General features: G+C 52.3%; 1 protein-coding gene across 1 annotated transcript; it reads right to left on the bottom strand.

The window, feature by feature from the left end:
• Positions 1-687: 687 nt before the first annotated feature.
• Positions 688-16094, bottom strand: fkbp8 (FKBP prolyl isomerase 8). The gene is made up of 9 exons (XM_086004342.1): positions 16054-16094; positions 15089-15453; positions 13891-14060; positions 13707-13795; positions 10002-10222; positions 3801-3973; positions 2828-2905; positions 1666-1800; positions 688-1139 (listed from the first exon to the last, which is right to left on the bottom strand). Exons 2-9 carry the CDS (start codon positions 15438-15440, stop codon positions 1053-1055), a joined length of 1305 nt encoding a protein of 434 aa, XP_085860468.1. The 5' UTR covers positions 15441-15453; positions 16054-16094; the 3' UTR covers positions 688-1052.
• Between the last annotated feature and the right edge of the window lie 2097 nt (positions 16095-18191).

The raw sequence follows: 18191 nt of genomic DNA, 5'->3' as shown, positions 1-18191 counted from the left end.
AGAATGCCCTGCAGCCGTTCAGTGACATCCTTGACCCTGGCACCAGGGAGGCAACATACCATCCTGGAGTCACGTCTGCGGCCACAAAAACGTCCATCTGTTCCCCTTACAATAAAATCCCCTTTTTTTTCCTGTGCAGCTGAGCCGTGAGTACGTTTCGACATTGTTTAACCTCCCCACCCCCCAGTCGGACATTTCAGTAAATGAGCCAGGATCTGATTGTATCAGAAATAACTTGTCTCTCTGAGCTCCCAAGGCAAAAGCGAACACTCCTTTTCAAAAAGGTTGCTGGGTGATTGACGCCGGTCCCGGTTACACCCCGAGCCTCGGTCAGCTTGTTATATGAAGACTGCACCGTACAATCCACTTCCCGTTCATCCCTCTGACCCGTTAACAAACATAAGAATTAGGAGCAGGAGTCGGCCATCCAGCCCCTCGAGCCTGCTCCGCCATTCAATAAGATCATTCTGCATCAACTCCACTTTCCCGCCCTCGCCCGATTATCTTGAACATACTCATCGACTGAGCTTCCACAGCCAGGGGGGGTAGAGAATTCCAAAGATTCACCAGCCTGAGTGAAGACATTTCTCCTCATCTCCGACCCCTTCTCCTGAGATTGTGACCCCCCCTGGTTCTAGCCAGAGGAAAACAGACTTTGTTTCAATCTCACCACAAACCCACACAGAATTCATTATAAACATTTTATTATAACTATATAAACATTTTACATAAATTTCACTTGACAGGAAGCTCCATGACCACCCCCCACCTTAAAGAAATAAATTATCAAATCAAATTGAAACATAGCGTTATAATATGAACCAATCATCAGCCACTACTCAGTCACAAGCTGGTCATTTCTTTGCATGGACATTGTATGGGGAATGGGAGGGCTAGATTCCCGTAACTTTATTTACAATACCTGAAGCAATATGAGGCTCAATGTTCTGGAGTGTGGGGGGGCAGGTGTTGGAGAATATATTTAAATTCAGCAATGACGAGGCCTGCCCCTTTAAGAGTTTTGGTGTAGCCCCGCCCCCGCTCGCCAAGCGTTAGGTTCTTGCCGCGATGATGACCGACACCGCCACACCTCCGACCGCAACCATGGTCGCTCCAAACAGCCACTTCCACGGAATATTCTGGAAAAGCAGAGCAGGGAACAGCAGGTCACTCACACACGGTCATTTCCCCCAAGGAGGTAGGTCGAGGAGACTGAAGCCAATGTCCAGATCACGACCTCCTGGCAGCGGTCAGCCTATCAGTTCCTGGTCAAGGTGGTTTCATTGCCGGACCAGAATCAGGCCAACATTGTAGCAAATAGTGCAACTATTCTTTTTATTTGGAAACAAATTTAAAACATTGTTTCTGCTCATCAAGGTTAGGATGGGGACCGGCACTGTTAGATACAGAGTAAAGCTCCCTCTACACTGTCCCATCAAACACTCCCAGAGCTGGTACAGCACGGGTTAGATACGGAGTAAAGCTCCCTCTACACTGTCCCATCAAACACTCCCAGGGCAGGTACAGCACGGATTAGATACAGAGTAAAGCTTCTTCTACACTGTCCCAATCTCAGAAGAGCACCCTCTACTGAACCAGTCAGATATTTTCACGGTGAAACAACCTGCGCTCAGCAATGAACAACTGACGTTCTAATTTACTTACCCATGATGATGATCGAGCTGGCGAGGGGAGAGGGGGCACAGCCATGTCTCCGAGCATCTTCCGATACATGGCCTGCTCCAACGTCCGCTGCTCCGACTGCTTCCTCACGAGCTGGGAGAGTTCGGCCTGAATCGCCTGCAGAGCGGGAGCAACAGTCAGGAGAGCGTCAAATATACAAGTCAAACACTCGGCAGTTAGTGCGCATTCAGGAAGAGGAAGCTCTTGGCGAACCAAACCTTGGACTTGTTTAAGTAAGTGACAATCCAAGCGGAGAGTGGGGTCTCTGATTGTCAATGTCTTCTGGAAATCTGCCAAAGTTCCACATGAAAGGCTTTTAGTTAAACTCAAAGCTGTGGCTATTCCGGGTAAGCGAATGGGTAATAAACTGGTTGAAGCATTAGAAATGAGTACTGATAATTGGAGTGACGTCAGAGTGGGGGCGAAATACCGAGTGGGGGGGCCGGGGGGCGATCCGCACAGGGACCATGACTGTTTCTAATTTACATCATGATCTGGATTCAGGAACTTAGACAAATTTGCAGATGATCCCAAACTAGGAGGAGGAGAGCGAAAGAGACGGCTCAGAAATTACACAAGTTGGACAAGGCGACGTAAGTGAGCAGAACAATGTCAGCTGGGGCCCAGGGTCGCCGCGTTTACAGTGACTACACAACGGCCAATGAAGTACTTTTGTGAAGTGCTTTGGGATGGTCGGAGGCCATGAAAGGCGCTATTTAAATGCAAGTCCTTTCCTTAAAATAGACAAGTGTTAGGTGCTACAAATTGAAAGGCAGAATAGACAACATGACCTCCATGGATGGTGTTGGAACAACGAAGGAACCAGTTGAAAGAGACCCAGGAATCTTAATATATAAACGGTCACCACGTATAACATTCACCACACACAGATACAGTCGCATATATACACACACAGTCCCATATATATACACATACACACAGTCTCAGACACACACACATACAGTCCCATATATATATATATATATATACACACACACACACACACACACACACACACACACGGCACCGTGGCCGTGCTGGAGTCAGGACTGTTCCTTACACACAGATGAACCTTTGCCAAGCCGGCCTCAATTCCCAGGCTCCCGCTCAGCAATCGCGACAGCACCCCAGGCCTCCCGCTCACCTTGTTTGACGGCTCCAGTCTTGCAGCTTTTCTCAGGATAGGTATGGCCTCTGTGTATTCACCCTGCAGGGCCAGGACCTGGGAACAGAGAATGAACTGGGGTGGGGTGGTCAGGGGATACAGGCACTCCTCATCCCACCAATTAAACCAGCAGTTTCAGGAAGGCGAATGCCCACTCCTCGCACGTGAACCCCCGACAGCGAGTGTGGACCTCAGGACCAGGCACAGAGCGGGGCTGTGATGCCTTCCTGGGTGAATAGCCTGCCACCATTTAACTATCAAGGCCCATGTGGAACCCAACCCGGCGACACGCAGCTCCTTCCCGAGATGGAGGGAGATCATCGGGAAGAGAGAGAAACTGTGGTTCCCATCAGACAGAGCCCGGCTCTCACGCCAGCAGCAACAGGACTAACCCGGTTTGTGTTCGGGTTACAGGGTCTGAAACAGTGTCAGATTACCCAGCTCACGTCTCTATCACACCTGGGGTGGTGCAATTACTCACTGAGCCATCGGGGGAGCTGAAGCTCCACGTCTGCAGCGGACAGCAACACGTAAACCTCAGAGCTCTACTGTTCATCTTCCGTGGCACGGTGCACGGGATTCAAGGCAGGTGTAGGTTAAAGATTAAGGGATAACTGAATCAGCACACCCAGGAGGTAATTTAATTCCTATTTTAAAGTCACACATTCTATCCTTATTTTTATATTCCATTATAAATGACTGTGTTCACATTTAAAATGGAAACTTTATATGTAAACTTGTCACGCTGTAATTACAGCCTCCCACCAGTGATGGTGCTGCAGCGTGACATGTTTACATAGGCAGTTCCCATTATAAATGTGGATGTAATCATTTATAAAAGGTAAAGTTGATAGGAAGTGCACACAGACACAAGTTTAATATATTAGAGAGAGATATTAATTAAAGAAGGTTTATAATATCAAGGTTACCCTCCAGTAGGACCTGAGCCTACCTTCCCTTTCCTGAAGAGTGCCTTGACGTTGTTTGGTTGGTGCTTGAGGGCAGCATTCGAGGATTTAAGTGCAGCCTCGAAATGTTCCAGTTTTAATTGGGCTGCCGCCAGATTATTCAAACATTTCACCTTCACCTCCAACAGCTCCTCCTCCTCCTCTCGCACAAAGTCAACTGCAAAATGAACATCGAGCATCAAACAGAAAGAGTGAGGAGTCTTGACGGTAGAAGACACTAACAACATCCCAATAATGGATAATCAAGGGGCCACAGAGAGGGGGGAATCTAATGACAATCACTATCACTAAGCAAAAAGTACTGGGTCAAATAATGGGACTAAAAGACAACAAGTCCCCTGGACCAGATGGCCTGCATCCCAGGGTCTTAAAAAAAGTGGCTGCAGAGATAGTGGATGCATTGGTTGCAATCTACCAAAATTCCCTGGACTCTGGAGAGGTCCCAGCGGATTGGAAAACCGCAAATGTAACACCCCTATTTAAGAAAGGAGGGAGACAGAAAGCAGGAAACTATAGACCAGTTAGCCCAACATCTGTCGTTGGGAAAATGCTGGAGTCCTTCATTAAGGAAGCAGTAGCAGGACATTTGGAAAATCATAATGCAGTCAAGCAGAGTCAGCACGGTTTTATGAAAGGGAAATCATGTTTAACAAATTTGCTGGAGTTCTTTGAGGATGTAACGAGCAGGGTGGATAAAGGGGAACCAGTGGATGTGTATTTGGATTTCCAGAAGGCATTCGATAAGGTGCCACGTAAAAGGTTACTGCATAAGATAAGAGCTCACGGAGTTGGGGGTAATATATTAGCATGGAGAGAGAATTGGCTAACAGAAAGCAGAGAGTCGGGATAAATGGGTCATTTTCCGGTTGGCAAACGGTAACTAGTGGGGTGCCGCAGGGATCGGTGCTGGGGCCTCAACTATTTACAATCTATGATGTGGAGATGCCGGTGTTGGACTGGGGTGGACAAATGTAAGAAGTCACACAACAGGTTATAGTCCAACAGCTTTATTTGAAATCACAAGCTTTCGGAGCGCTGCTCCTTCATCAGGTGAAGTGAAGACTTGCATATAAGCACAGCTTATATAGTCAGAGTGTACTGCCAGATGATTACAGGTAATCTTTCTAACTGCCCTTTATCACACCTCGGCAGAGAGATAATCACAGCAATCACAGGTGTGAATGGTGTCCAAACAGGTCAGTCAGGAAAACATTACATCAAAGAACAATGAGGTGGGGTCACAAGGGGTCAAATGTTGCAGATGCTGGGGTCTGTATGAAAAACAAAAAATTATTTTTTTGCTGGAAATCACAGCAGGTCCGGCCGCATCTGTGTAGAGAGAACAAGCCAACGACGACTCGAGTCTGGATGACTCTACGTCAGGTGGGGTTACATGTAGCGTGACATGAACCCAAGATCCCGGTTGAGGCCATCCTCATGAGTGCGGAACTTGGCTATCAGTTTCTGCTCGATGATTTTGCGTTGTCGTGTGACTCGAAGGCCGCCTTGGAGAATGCTTACCCGAAGATCGGAGGCTGAATGTCCTTGACTGCTGAAGTGTTCCCCGACTGGGAGGGAACACTCCTGCCTGGCGATTGTTGTGCGGTGTCCGTTCATCCGTTGTTGCAGTGTCTGCATGGTTTCGCCGATGTACCATGCTCCGGGGCATCCTTTCCTGCAACGTATGAGGTAGACAACGTTGGCCGAGTCACATGAGTATGTACCATGTACCTGGTGGGTGGTGTCCTCACATGTGATGATGGTATCTGTGTTGATGATCTGGCATATCTTGCAGAGGTTGCCGTGGCAGGGTTGTGTGGTGTCGTGGTCGCTGTTCTCCTGAAAGCTGGGTAATTTGCTGCGAACGATGGTCTGTTTGAGGTTAGGCGGCTGTTTGAAGGCGAGTAGTGGAGGCGTGGGGATGGTCTTAGCGAGGTGTTCATCGTCATCGATGACATGTTGAAGGCTGCGAAGAACATGGCGTAGTTTCTCCACTCCGGGGAAGTACTGGACGACGAAGGGTACTCGGTTGGTTGTGTCCCGTGTTTGTCTTCTGAGGAGGTCTATGCGACTTTTCGCTGTGGTCCGTCGGAACTGTCGATCGACGAGTCGAGCGTCATATCCCGTTCTTACGAGGGCGTCTTTCAGCGTCTGTAGGTGTCCATCGCGTTCCTCCTCGTCTGAGCAGATCCTGTGTATTCGCAGGGCTTGTCCATAGGGGATGGCTTCTTTAACGTGGTTAGGGTGGAAGCTGGAGAAGTGGAGCATCGTGAGGTTGTGGCCCCAACCGGGATCTTGGGTTCATGTCACGCTACATGTAACCCCACCTGATGTAGAGTCATCCAGACTTGAGTTGTCGTTGGCTTGTTCTCTCTACACAGATGCGGCCGGACCTGCTGTGATTTCCAGCAAAAAATAGTTTTTTGTTTTTCATACAGACCCCAGCATCTGCAACATTTGACCCCTTGTGACCCCACCTCATTGTTCTTTGATGTAATGTTTTCCTGACTGACCTGTTTGGACACCATTCACACCTGTGATTGCTGTGATTATCTCTTTGCCGAGGTGTGATAAAGGGCAGTTAGAAAGATTACCTGTAATCATCTGGCAGTACACTCTGACTATATATGTTGTGCTTATATGCATCTCTCCACTTCACCTGACGAAGGAGCAGCGCTCCGAAAGCTTGTGATTTCAAATAAAGCTGTTGGACTATAACCTGTTGTTGTGTGACTTCTTACATTTACAATCTACATTAATGACTTGATTGAAGGGACCGAGTATAATGTAGCCAGGTTTGCAGATGATACAAAGATGGGTGGGAAAGCAAGTTGTGCAGAGGACTCAAAGAATTTGCAAAGGGATATAGACAGGCTAAGTGAGTGGGCAAACATTTGGCAGATAGAGTATAATATGGGAAAGTGCGAGGTTATCCACTTTGGCAGGAAAAATAAAAAAGCAAATTATTATTTAAATGGGGAGAGATTACAAAATGCTACAGTTCAGAGGGACCTGGGGGTCCTTGTGCATGAAACACAAAAAGTTAGCATGCAGGTACAGCAAGTAATCAAAAAGGCGAATGGAATGTTGGCCTTTATTACAAGGGGGTTGGAGTATAAAAGCAGGGCAGTCCTGCTACAACTGTACAGGGTATTGGTGAGACCACATCTGGAGTACTGTGTACAGTATTGGTCTCCTTACTTAAGGATGTGAATGCGTCGGAAGCAGTTCAGAGAAGGTTTACTGGACTAATACCTGGAATGGGCGGGTTGTCTTATGAGGAAAGGTTGGACAGGCTAGGCTTGTACCCGCTGGAGTTTAGAAGAGTAAGAGGTGACTTGATTGAAACATAGAAGATCCTGAGGGGTCTGGACAGGGTGGATGTGGAGAGGATGTTTCCTCTTGTGGGAGAATCTAGAACTAGGGGTCACTGTTTAAAAATAAGGGGTCGCCCACTTAAGACAGAGGGCGGTGGAAGCAGAGTCTTTGAATATTTTTAAGGTAGAGGTAGATAGATTCTTGTTAAGCAAGGGGGCGAAAGGTTATGGGGGTAGGCGGGAATGTGGAGTAATCGGATCAGCCATGATCTTATTGAATGGCGGAGCAGGCTCGAGGGGCCGCGTGGCCGACTCCTGCTCCTAATTCGTATGTTCTTATGACCCGAGAGTAACGTGGAGCTTTAGAGAGAGTAAGGAAGGGGCCCCTAGATTAACGTGGAGCATTAGAGGGAGTAAAGAAAAGACCCCGAGAGTAACGTGCAGCATTAGAGGGAGTAAAGAAAGGACCCCGAGAGTAACGTGCAGCATTAGAGGGAGTAAGGAAGGGGCCCGAGAGTAACGTGGAGCTTTAGAGAGAGTAAGGAAGGGGCCCCGAGAGTAACGTGGAGCATTAGAGGTAGTAAGGAAGGGGCACCGAGAGTAACGTGGAGCATTAGAGGGAGTAAGGAAGGGACCCGAGAGTAACGTGGAGCATTAGAGGGAGTAAGGAAGGGACCTGAGAGTAACGTGGAGCATTAGAGAGAGTAAGGAAGGGACCCGAGAGTAACGTGGAGCATTAGAGGGAGTAAGGAAGGGACCCCGAGAGTAACGTGGAGCATTAGAGGGAGTAAGGAAGGGGCCCGAGAGTAACGTGGAGCATTAGAGGGAGTAAGGAAGGACCCCGAGAGTAACGTGGAGCATTAGAGGGAGTAAGGAAGGGACCCAGAGAGTAACGTGGAGCATTAGAGGCAGTAAGGAAGGGACCCGAGAGTAACGTGGAGCATTAGAGGGAGTAAGGAAGGGCCCGAGAGTAACGTGGAGCATTAGAGGGAGTAAGGAAGGGACCCCGAGAGTAACGTGGAGCATTAGAGGGAGTAAGGAAGGGACCCCGAGAGTAACGTGGAGCGTTAGAGAGAGTAAGGAAGGGACCCGAGAGTAACGTGGAGCATTAGAGGGAGTAAGAAAGAACCCGAAAGTAACGTGGAGCATTAGAGGGAGTAAGGAAGGGACCCCGAGAGTAACGTGGAGCATTAGAGGGAGTAAGGAAGGGACCCCGAGAGTAACGTGGAGCATTAGCGGGAGTAAGGAAGGGGCCCGAGAGTAACGTGGAGCATTAGAGGGAGTAAGGAAGGGACCCGAGAGTAACGTGGAGCATTAGAGGGAGTAAGGAAGGGGCCCGAGAGTAACGTGGAGCATTAGAGGGAGTAAGGAAGGGACCCCGAGAGTAACGTGGAGCATTAGAGGGAGTAAGGAAGGGACCCGAGAGTAACGTGGAGCATTAGAGGGAGTAAGGAAGGGGCCCGAGAGTAACGTGGAGCATTAGAGGGAGTAAGGAAGGGACCCCGAGAGTAACGTGGAGCATTAGAGGGAGTAAGGAAGGGACACGAGAGTAACGTGAGCATTAGAGGGAGTAAGGAAGGGGCCCGAGAGTAACGTGAGCAGCAGCTGGGGGATACAATGCAGAGAAGCAATTACAAAGCTAAGTGAATGTTGGGTTACAGATCTGGGAGACTCCCCGACAAACACCTAGCAAGCTTGGAGAATAGTCCTGTCGTTTAAACATGTGAAAGTCTGTGACAGTAGTGCACACGGAAAGATAGCGCGCATCGAATATTCACACGTGATCTTAATTTAAACCCCTAATTATGCTCCCAGGAAGTGACTAGTGGTGTCCCACAGGGATCTGTGCCGGGGCCTCAATTATTCACTGTATTTATTGATGACTTAGATAACACAATAGAGAGCCATATATCCAGGATTGCCGATGACACAAAGATTGGTGGTATAGTAAGTTGTGTAGACGGGAGCATAAAATTACAGTGAGTGGGCGAAACTGTGGCAGATGGATTTCAAGCAGGTAAATCTGAGGTCATCCCTTTTGGACCAAAAAATGAAAGATCGATCTGAGTATTATTTAAAATGGTGAAAAGCTGGGAACAGTGGAGGTCCAAAGAGATTGAGGGGTCCGTGTACACAGATCACTGAAATGCTGTGGTCAGGTACAAAAAATAATCAGAAAGCTAATGGAATGTTGGTCTTTATAACGAGAGGGCTGGAATATAAAGGGGAGGAGGTTTTACTACAGCTGTACAAAGCCCTGGTTAGACCACACCTGGAGCACGGTGTACAGTTCTGGGCAGCGCACCTCAGAGAGGATACACTGGCCTTGGAAGGAGCGCAGCGCAGATTCACCAGACTGTTACCGGGGCTCCCAGGGTTAGATTATGAGGAGAGATTACATAAACTAGGCTTGTATTCCCTGGAATATAGAAGGTTAAGGGATGACATGATTGAGGTTTTTAGGATTTTGAAAGGAATTGACAAGGTAGATAGAGAAACTTGTTCCGCTGGTCGGGGAGTCGAGGACAAGGGGGGGAAAACCCTAAACTCAGAGCCAGGCCGTTCAGGAGAGAAGTTAGTAAACAATTCCTCAGGCAAAGGGTGGTAGAAGTGTGGAACCCTCTCCCACAAAAGCAGTAGATGTTTAGGCTCAATTAATCGTTTTAAATCTGATGTAGATAGACTTTTGCTAGACAAGGGGTGTTAAGGGATATGGAGCCAAGGCAGATATATGGAGTTAAAATGCAGATTGGTCATGATCTCACTGAATGGTGGAACAGGCTCGAGGGGCTGAATGGCCTCCTCCTGTTCCTATGTTCCTCACACTGGCCGGCACCATTCATTGGTGGGGTGAGGCACCAGACCTACCTTTGGAGTTGGAGTTCACGATATTGAGGGCGATGTCGTACGAGCTGATTGCGAAGACATATTCAGTCCGCAGGAAGTAGGCGTTCCCTCGCTCTCGTTTCTTATTGGCCAGCAGCAGCCGCTCCTTCCCCGACAGGAGTTCGATGTCCGGGCTGTCGCTCACCGAGAGAAGCTGAACCTCCAGGTGCACAGTGGCATTGGGGGGGACGATGGGCTGGGAGCTGGGAGAGCATCAGAGACAGCATTATATACAGGAATATATACACCTCCCAAACCCGCGACCTCTACCACCTATAAAGGGCAATGGCAGCAGGCGCATGGGAACACCACCACCTCCAGGTTCCCCTCCAAGTCACACACCATCCTGACTTGGAAATATATCGTTCCTTCATCGTCGCTGGGTCAAAATCCTGGAACACCCTCCCTAACAGCGCTGTGGGAGCACCTTCACCACACGGACTGCAGCGGTTCAATAAGGCGGCTCACCACCACCTTCTCAAGGGCAACTGGGGATGGGCAATAAATGCCGGCCTTACCAGCGACGCCCACATCCCGTGAATTAATTTAAAAATTCCCTTACACAATTCCCGCTGCACCAGCCTCACATTCGGTTCCATGGACGAGATGTTGCTCAGCTTGTTTCCTTTAAAAACAGATGATCACACAGGGAATGTACGTTAGCACAGGCTCCCGCTGGGAACTGGGTACATCCCCACTCAGAACAATAGGCTGAAACTCTGCTCTCAGTAACACTCTGAGATCCAGTGAGATTCAACCCAACTCCCCATGGACTGAACCCCACTGCAAACTGGCAGTAAGTCAAGAGAAATCTCACTCAGAGGAGTGACAGAGCAGCTTGGCAGAGCAGAGGGAGCTTTACTCTGTATCTAACCCGTGCTGTACCTGCCCTGGGAGTGTTTGATGTGACAGTGTAGAGGGAGCTTTACTCTGTATCTAACCCGTGCTGTACCTGCCCTGGGAGTGTTTGATGGGACAGTGTAGAGGGAGCTTTACTCTGTATCTAACCCGTGCTGTACCTGCCCTGGGAGTGTTTGATGGGACAGTGTAGAGGGAGCTTTACTCTGTATCTAACCCGTGCTGTACCTGCCCTGGGAGTGTTTGATGGGACAGTGTAGAGGGAGCTTTACTCTGTATCTAACCTGTGCTGTACCTGCCCTGGGAGTGTTTGATGGGACAGTGTAGAGGGAGCTTTACACTGTATCTAACCCGTGCTGTACCTGCCCTGGGAGTGTTTCATGGGACAGTGTAGAGGGAGCTTTACTCTGTATCTAGCCCGTGCTGTACCTGCCCTGGGAGTGTTTGATGGGACAGTGTAGAGGGAGCTTTACTCTGTATCTAACCCGTGCTGTATCTGTCCTGGGAGTGTTAATGGGGCAGTGTAGAGGGAGCTTTACTCTGTATCTAACCCGTGCTGTACCTGCCCTGTGAGTGTTTGATGGGACAGTGTAGAGGGAGCTTTACTCTGTATCTAACCCGTGCTGTACCTGCCCTGTGAGTGTTTGATGGGACAGTGTAGAGGGAGCTTTACTCTGTATCTAACCCGTGCTGTACCTGCCCTGGGAGTGTTTGATGGGACAGTGTAGAGGGAGCTTTACTCTGTATCTAACCCGTGCTGTACCTGTCCTGGGAGTGTTTGATGGGACAGTGTAGAGGGAGCTTTACTCTGTATCTAACCCGTGCTGTACCTGCCCTGGGAGTGTTTGATGGGACAGTGTAGAGGGAGCTTTACTCTGTATCTAACGCGTGCTGTACCTGCCCTGGGAGTGTTTGATGGGGCAGTGTAGAGGGAGCTTTACTCTGTATCTAACCCGTGCTGTATCTGTCCTGGGAGTGTTAATGGGGCAGTGTAGAGGGAGCTTTACTCTGTATCTAACCCGTGCTGTACCTGCCCTGTGAGTGTTTGATGGGACAGTGTAGAGGGAGCTTTACTCTGTATCTAACCCGTGCTGTACCTGCCCTGTGAGTGTTTGATGGGACAGTGTAGAGGGAGCTTTACTCTGTATCTAACCCGTGCTGTACCTGCCCTGGGAGTGTTTGATGGGACAGTGTAGAGGGAGCTTTACTCTGTATCTAACCCGTGCTGTACCTGTCCTGGGAGTGTTTGATGGGACAGTGTAGAGGGAGCTTTACTCTGTATCTAACCCGTGCTGTACCTGCCCTGGGAGTGTTTGATGGGACAGTGTAGAGGGAGCTTTACTCTGTATCTAACCCGTGCTGTACCTGCCCTGTGAGTGTTTGATGGGACAGTGTAGAGGGAGCTTTACTCTGTATCTAACCCGTGCTGTACCTGCCCTGGGAGTGTTTGATGGGACAGTGTAGAGGGAGCTTTACTCTGTATCTAACCCGTGCTGTACCTGCCCTGGGAGTGTTTGATGGGGACAGTGTAGAGGGAGGTTTACTCTGTATCTAACCCGTGCTGTACCTGCCCTGGGAGTGTTTGATGGGACAGTGTAGAGGGAGCTTTACTCTGTATCTAACGCGTGCTGTACCTGCCCTGGGAGTGTTTGATGGGGCAGTGTAGAGGGAGCTTTACTCTGTATCTAACCTGTGCTGTACCTGCCCTGGGAGTGTTTGATGGGACAGTGTAGAGGGAGCTTTACTCTGTATCTAACGCGTGCTGTACCTGCCCTGGGAGTGTTTGATGGGGACAGTGTAGAGGGAGGTTTACTCTGTATCTAACCCGTGCTGTACCTGCCCTGGGAGTGTTTGATGGGACAGTGTAGAGGGAGCTTTACTCTGTATCTAACGCGTGCTGTACCTGCCCTGGGAGTGTTTGATGGGACAGTGTAGAGGGAGCTTTACTCTGTATCAAACCCGTGCTGTACCTGCCCTGGGAGTGTTTGATGGGACAGTGTAGAGGGAGCTTTACTCTGTATCTAACGCGTGCTGTACCTGCCCTGGGAGTGTTTGATGGGACAGTGTAGAGAGAGCTTTACTCTGTATCTAACCCGTGCTGTACCTGCCCTGGGAGTGTTTGATGGGGCAGTGTAGAGGGAGCTTTACTCTGTATCTAACGCGTGCTGTACCTGCCCTGGGAGTGTTTGATGGGACAGTGTAGAAGGAGCTTTACTCTGTATCTAACCCGTGCTGTACCTGCCCTGGGAGTGTTTGATGGGGCAGTGTAGAGGGAGCTTTACTCTGTATCTAACCCCGTGCTGTACCTGCCCTGGGAGTGTTTGATGGGACAGTGTAGAGGGAGCTTTACTCTGTATCTAACCCCGTGCTGTACCTGCCCTGGGAGTGTTTGATGGGGACAGTGTAGAGGGAGCTTTACTCTGTATCTAACCCGTGCTGTACCTGCCCTGGGATTGTTAATGGGACAGTGTAGAGGGAGCTTTACTCTGTATCTAACCCCGTGCTGTACCTGCCCTGGGAGTGTTTGATGGGGACAGTGTAGAGGGAGCTTTACTCTGTATCTAACCCGTGCTGTACCTGCCCTGGGAGTGTTTGATGGGACAGTGTAGAGGGAGCTTTACTCTGTATCTAACCCGTGCTGTACCTGCCCTGGGATTGTTAATGGGACAGTGGAACCCGTGCCCTAGTGAAAGTCAGTGCTATGTTGTTGGCGGAGGGGGGGGTGGCGAGATTGAAGAGGTGAGGCAGCCCAGTGAAGGCTGTGCAGTGAAGGACTGGCGTTTGCTGCTTCTGATGGCTCAGCTTTGACGCAGAGTCCTCCTCACCCACCTGCCCAGACTGCCGTAGGCATACTTCGCGTCAGAGATAATTAGCGTCACTTCATCGGGGTCCATCAGCTGGACACAGAGATCCAACGCCTGCAGAGAGAGAGAGACAGAGACTCTGAAACAAAGCCCTCACACACCCTGCCTCTGCGAAACATCGAGGAACCAACAGCCCTGCCCGCACCAACCTGGATAACGTCACCATCCCCCACGGTGAAAGGCAGGGCGGGATCTTCCTCTACCTCCGTCCCATCCTCCAGCATCACCTTCAGCCGCACCGTTACACTCTGACCTTGCTGTGGTCTCGGTTCCTCATTCTGACCAGCGACCAGAACCTTCTTCCTCAGCAGCCCGTTCCCTGCGGGCAAGACCAGGCACGTCAGCCTCACGTTTGGCGCGAGGGGAGGGAGGGAGGGACAGTGGATCAGAACAGGATTGGACTCAGCTGTGACGCCCCCCAGAGTCAAAGAGCTGGTGTCTGGGTTCACACAAGAACAATGGGAAGCTGCCAGATTCTGCGCCTCCGGGGGAGGAGGGGAAGCAGCATTAGAATTCGGGCTTCAGATCCCTGAACAGAAAATGGTAGATATGGAAACCAGACACCGAGGTTTAACGTCTCAACCGAAAGATGGCAGCTCCGACAGTGCAGCACTCCCTCAGTACTGCCCCTCCGACAGTGCGGCGCTCCCTCAGTACTGCCCCTCCGACAGTGCAGCACTCCCTCAGTACTGCCCCTCCGACAGTGCGGCGCTCCCTCAGTACTACCCCTCCGACAGTGCGGCGCTCCCTCAGTACTACCCCTCCGACAGTGCGGCGCTCCCTCAGTACTACCCCTCCGACAGTGCAGCGCTCCCTCAGTACTGCCCCTCCGACAGTGCGGCGCTCCCTCAGTACTACCCCTCCGACAGTGCGGCGCTCCCTCAGTACTGCCCCTCCGACAGTGCGGCGCTCCCTCAGTACTGGCCCTCCGACAGTGTGGCGCTCCCTCACTAATGCCCCTCCGACAGTGCAGCGCTCCCTCAATACTGCCCCTCTGACAATGCGGCACTCCCTCAGTATTGATCCTCCGACAGCGCAGCGCTCCCTCAGTACTGCCCTTCCGACAGTGCGGCGCTCCCTCAGTGCTGCCCCTCCGACAGTGCAGCGCTCCCTCAGTACTACCCCTGACAGTACAGCACTCCCTCAGTACTGCCGCTCCGACAGTGCAGCGCTCCCTCAGTACTGCCCCTCCGGCTGTGCAGCGCTCTCTCAGTACTGACCCTCCGACTGTGCAGCACTCCCTCAGTACTGCCCCTCCGACAGTGCGGCGCTCTCTGAGTACGGGAGAAAAGCCTGATCTGTTGTTGCAATGTTACAGGTTCGAGCACGAGAGGCAGTTAACCATACCCAGGACCTGTAGCCACTCCTCCTCTGGTCTCTGTGGACTGTCCGGGTGTCCTGCTCCGCTCTGGGCCTCTCCATTGACCTTCGTGACACTGAGCCCTGAACTTTCCTCAGCCCCGCTCCGATCCTCCGGTTCCCCGGGGAGCCCGATGTCTTCCAGAGATGGGAGCTCACTCGTGTCATCTTCGTCTGTGTCACCATTAGTTGTCTCTATGTCCTCGCCACTATCGAGGAGAGAGGCTTTCGCGTGGATCGGAGGCTTGTCCGAGGTCAGGGTGACACCATGCTTAATCCCTGGTGTCTGGGGCGCTGCATCTCCGGCTGCCCCCCGAGAATCCCAGGCCATCTGTTCCATTTTGGCTCAGAAACTGCGAGAGAGAACAATAAATAAATCAAAAACTCATTGTAACTGGCGCACAATTCAGACACAATCCGCTCCAGGTGTCCCCATGGGCTGGGAAAATGACCAAGCTCGGTGATGATGCTCCCATAGTCGAAAAGTATGCCAGACTCTCAAATGAAGAATGGGTGACTTGGGCGAGGGGTACCAGAAGGTAGTGGGGGGCATACAATGGAACTCTACCCCAGCAAACACCAGCAGGGGAGGAGGAACAGCCACAGAGAGGGTCCGCTTAGTTGCTGCAAGGCTGATCGACTACAGCAGGCACTGCCAGCCTTTTGCCTGCAGTGAGCAACAAAGGCCCCAAGACTCCAATGGTCTGGACAAACTGCAGAAAATAAAAACATTGACAGGAACAGACGATGATTCAACCCAAGAACTACTTCACTGGCTGTAAAGCCATCTTTCTCTTCCCTATTTCCCCTCTCCCTATTCCTGCCTTTACTCTCTCTCTCTCCCCTTTATTCTCTCGCTTACTCTCTCCCCCTTTTACAACTTCATCCCTCCCTCTCTTTCTCTCTCTTTTACCCTTTCTCTCTCCTTCTCTCTCTCTCTCTCTCTTCCTCACCTTCCTTATTTTCGCCCCACACTCACAAGCCCCGCCTTCCCACAACCTCATTGGCTACTAAGCCTCTCCCTGGATGCTGATTGGCTGCGCGAGACGTCAATCACACTCACTTCCGCTTCCTCCGCGACTCAGTCTCCAAAGCATATTTCATTTAAAGGGGCACCCACCCCATTCACCCAGCACCCACCCAATCCCACCCAGCACCCACCCCACTCACCCAGCACCCACCCAATCCCACCCAGCACCCACCCAATCCCACCCAGCACCCACCCACCCACCCAGCAGCCGCCCCATTCACCCAGCACCCACCCAGCACCCACCCAATCCCACCCAGCACCCACCCCAGCACCCACCCAATCCCACCCAGCACCCACCCCATTCACCCAGCACCCACCCCATTCACCCAGCATCCACCCAATCCCACCCAGCACCCACCCAATCCCACCCAGCACCCACCCAATCCCACCCAGCACCCACCCCATTCACCCAGATCCCACCCAGCACCCACCCCATTCACCCAGCACCCACCCCATTCACCCAGCATCCACCCAGCGCCCACCCAATCCCACCCAGCACCCACCCAATCCCACCCAGCACCCACCCAATCTCACCCAGCACCCACCCCACCCACCAAGCACCCACCCAATCCCACCCAGCACCCACCCCACTCACCCAGCACCCACCCAAACCCACCCAGCACCCACCCAAACCCACCCAGCACCCACCTCACTCACCCAGCACCCACCCAATCCCACCCAGCACCCACCTCACTCACCCAGCACCCACCCCATTCACCTAACACCCACCCAATCCCACCCAGCACCCACCCAATCCCACCCAGCACCCACCTCACTCACCCAGCACCCACCCAATCCCACCCAGCACCCACCTCACTCACCCAGCACCCACCCCATTCACCCAGCACCCACCCCATTCACCCAGCACCCACCCAATCCCAACCAGCACCCACACAATCCCACCCAACACCCACCCCATTCATCCAGCACCCACCCAATCCCACCCAGCATCCACCCCATTCATCCAGCACCCACCCCACTCACCCAGCACCCACCCAATCCCACCCAGCACCCACCCCACTCACCCAGCACCCACCCAATCCCACCCAGCATCCACCCCACTCACCCAGCACCCACCCCACTCACCCAGCACACACCCAATCCCACCCAGCACCCACCCCACTCACCCAGCACCCACCCAATCCCACCCAGCACCCAGCCAATCCCACCCAGCACACACCCCACTCACCCAGCACCCACCCCACTCACCCAGCACCCACCCAATTCCACCCAGCACCCACCCCACTCACCCAGCACCCACCGCACCCACCCAGCACCCACCCCACTCACCCACCCCACTCACCCAGCAGCCACCCCACTCACCCAGCACCCACCCCACTCACCCAGCACCCACCCCACTCACCCAGCACCCACCCAATCCCACCCAGCACCCACCCCACTCACCCAGCACCCACACAATCCCACCCAGCACCCACCCAGCACCCAGCCAATCACACCCAGCACCCACCCCACTCACCCAGCACCCACCCCACTCACCCAGCACCCACCCCACTCATCCAGCACCCACCCAATCCCACCCAGCACCCACCCCACTCACCCAGCACTCACCCCACCCACCCAGCACCCACCCAACTCACCCAGCACCCACCCCACTCACCCAGCACCCACCCCACTCACCCAGCACCCACCCAACTCACCCAGCTCCCACCCAGCACCCACCCCACTCACCCAGCACCCACCCAACTCACCCAGCACCCACCCAATCCCACCCAGCACCCACCCAACTCACCCAGCACCCACCCAATCCCAACCAGCACACACCCCACTCACCCAGCACCCACCCAACTCACCCAGCACCCACCCAATCCCACCCAGCACCCACCCCACTCACCCAGCACCCACCCAACTCACCCAGCAACCACCCAATCCCACCCAGCACCCACCCCACCCACCCAGCACCCACCCAATCCCACCCAGCACCCACACAATCCCCACAGCACCCACCCAATCCCCACAGCACCCACCCAATCCCACCCAGCACCCACACAATCCCCACAGCACCCACCCAAGTCCCCCAGCACAAACCCAATCCACCCAGCA

The sequence above is a fragment of the Somniosus microcephalus genome, chromosome 13, assembly GCF_052327205.1.
Source record: "Somniosus microcephalus isolate GS21.2 chromosome 13, FLI_Smic_1.0, whole genome shotgun sequence".
NCBI lineage: Eukaryota > Metazoa > Chordata > Chondrichthyes > Squaliformes > Somniosidae > Somniosus > Somniosus microcephalus.
Note: the sequence above shows the minus strand (reverse complement) of the source record. Positions and strands in the feature narration are given on the sequence as shown.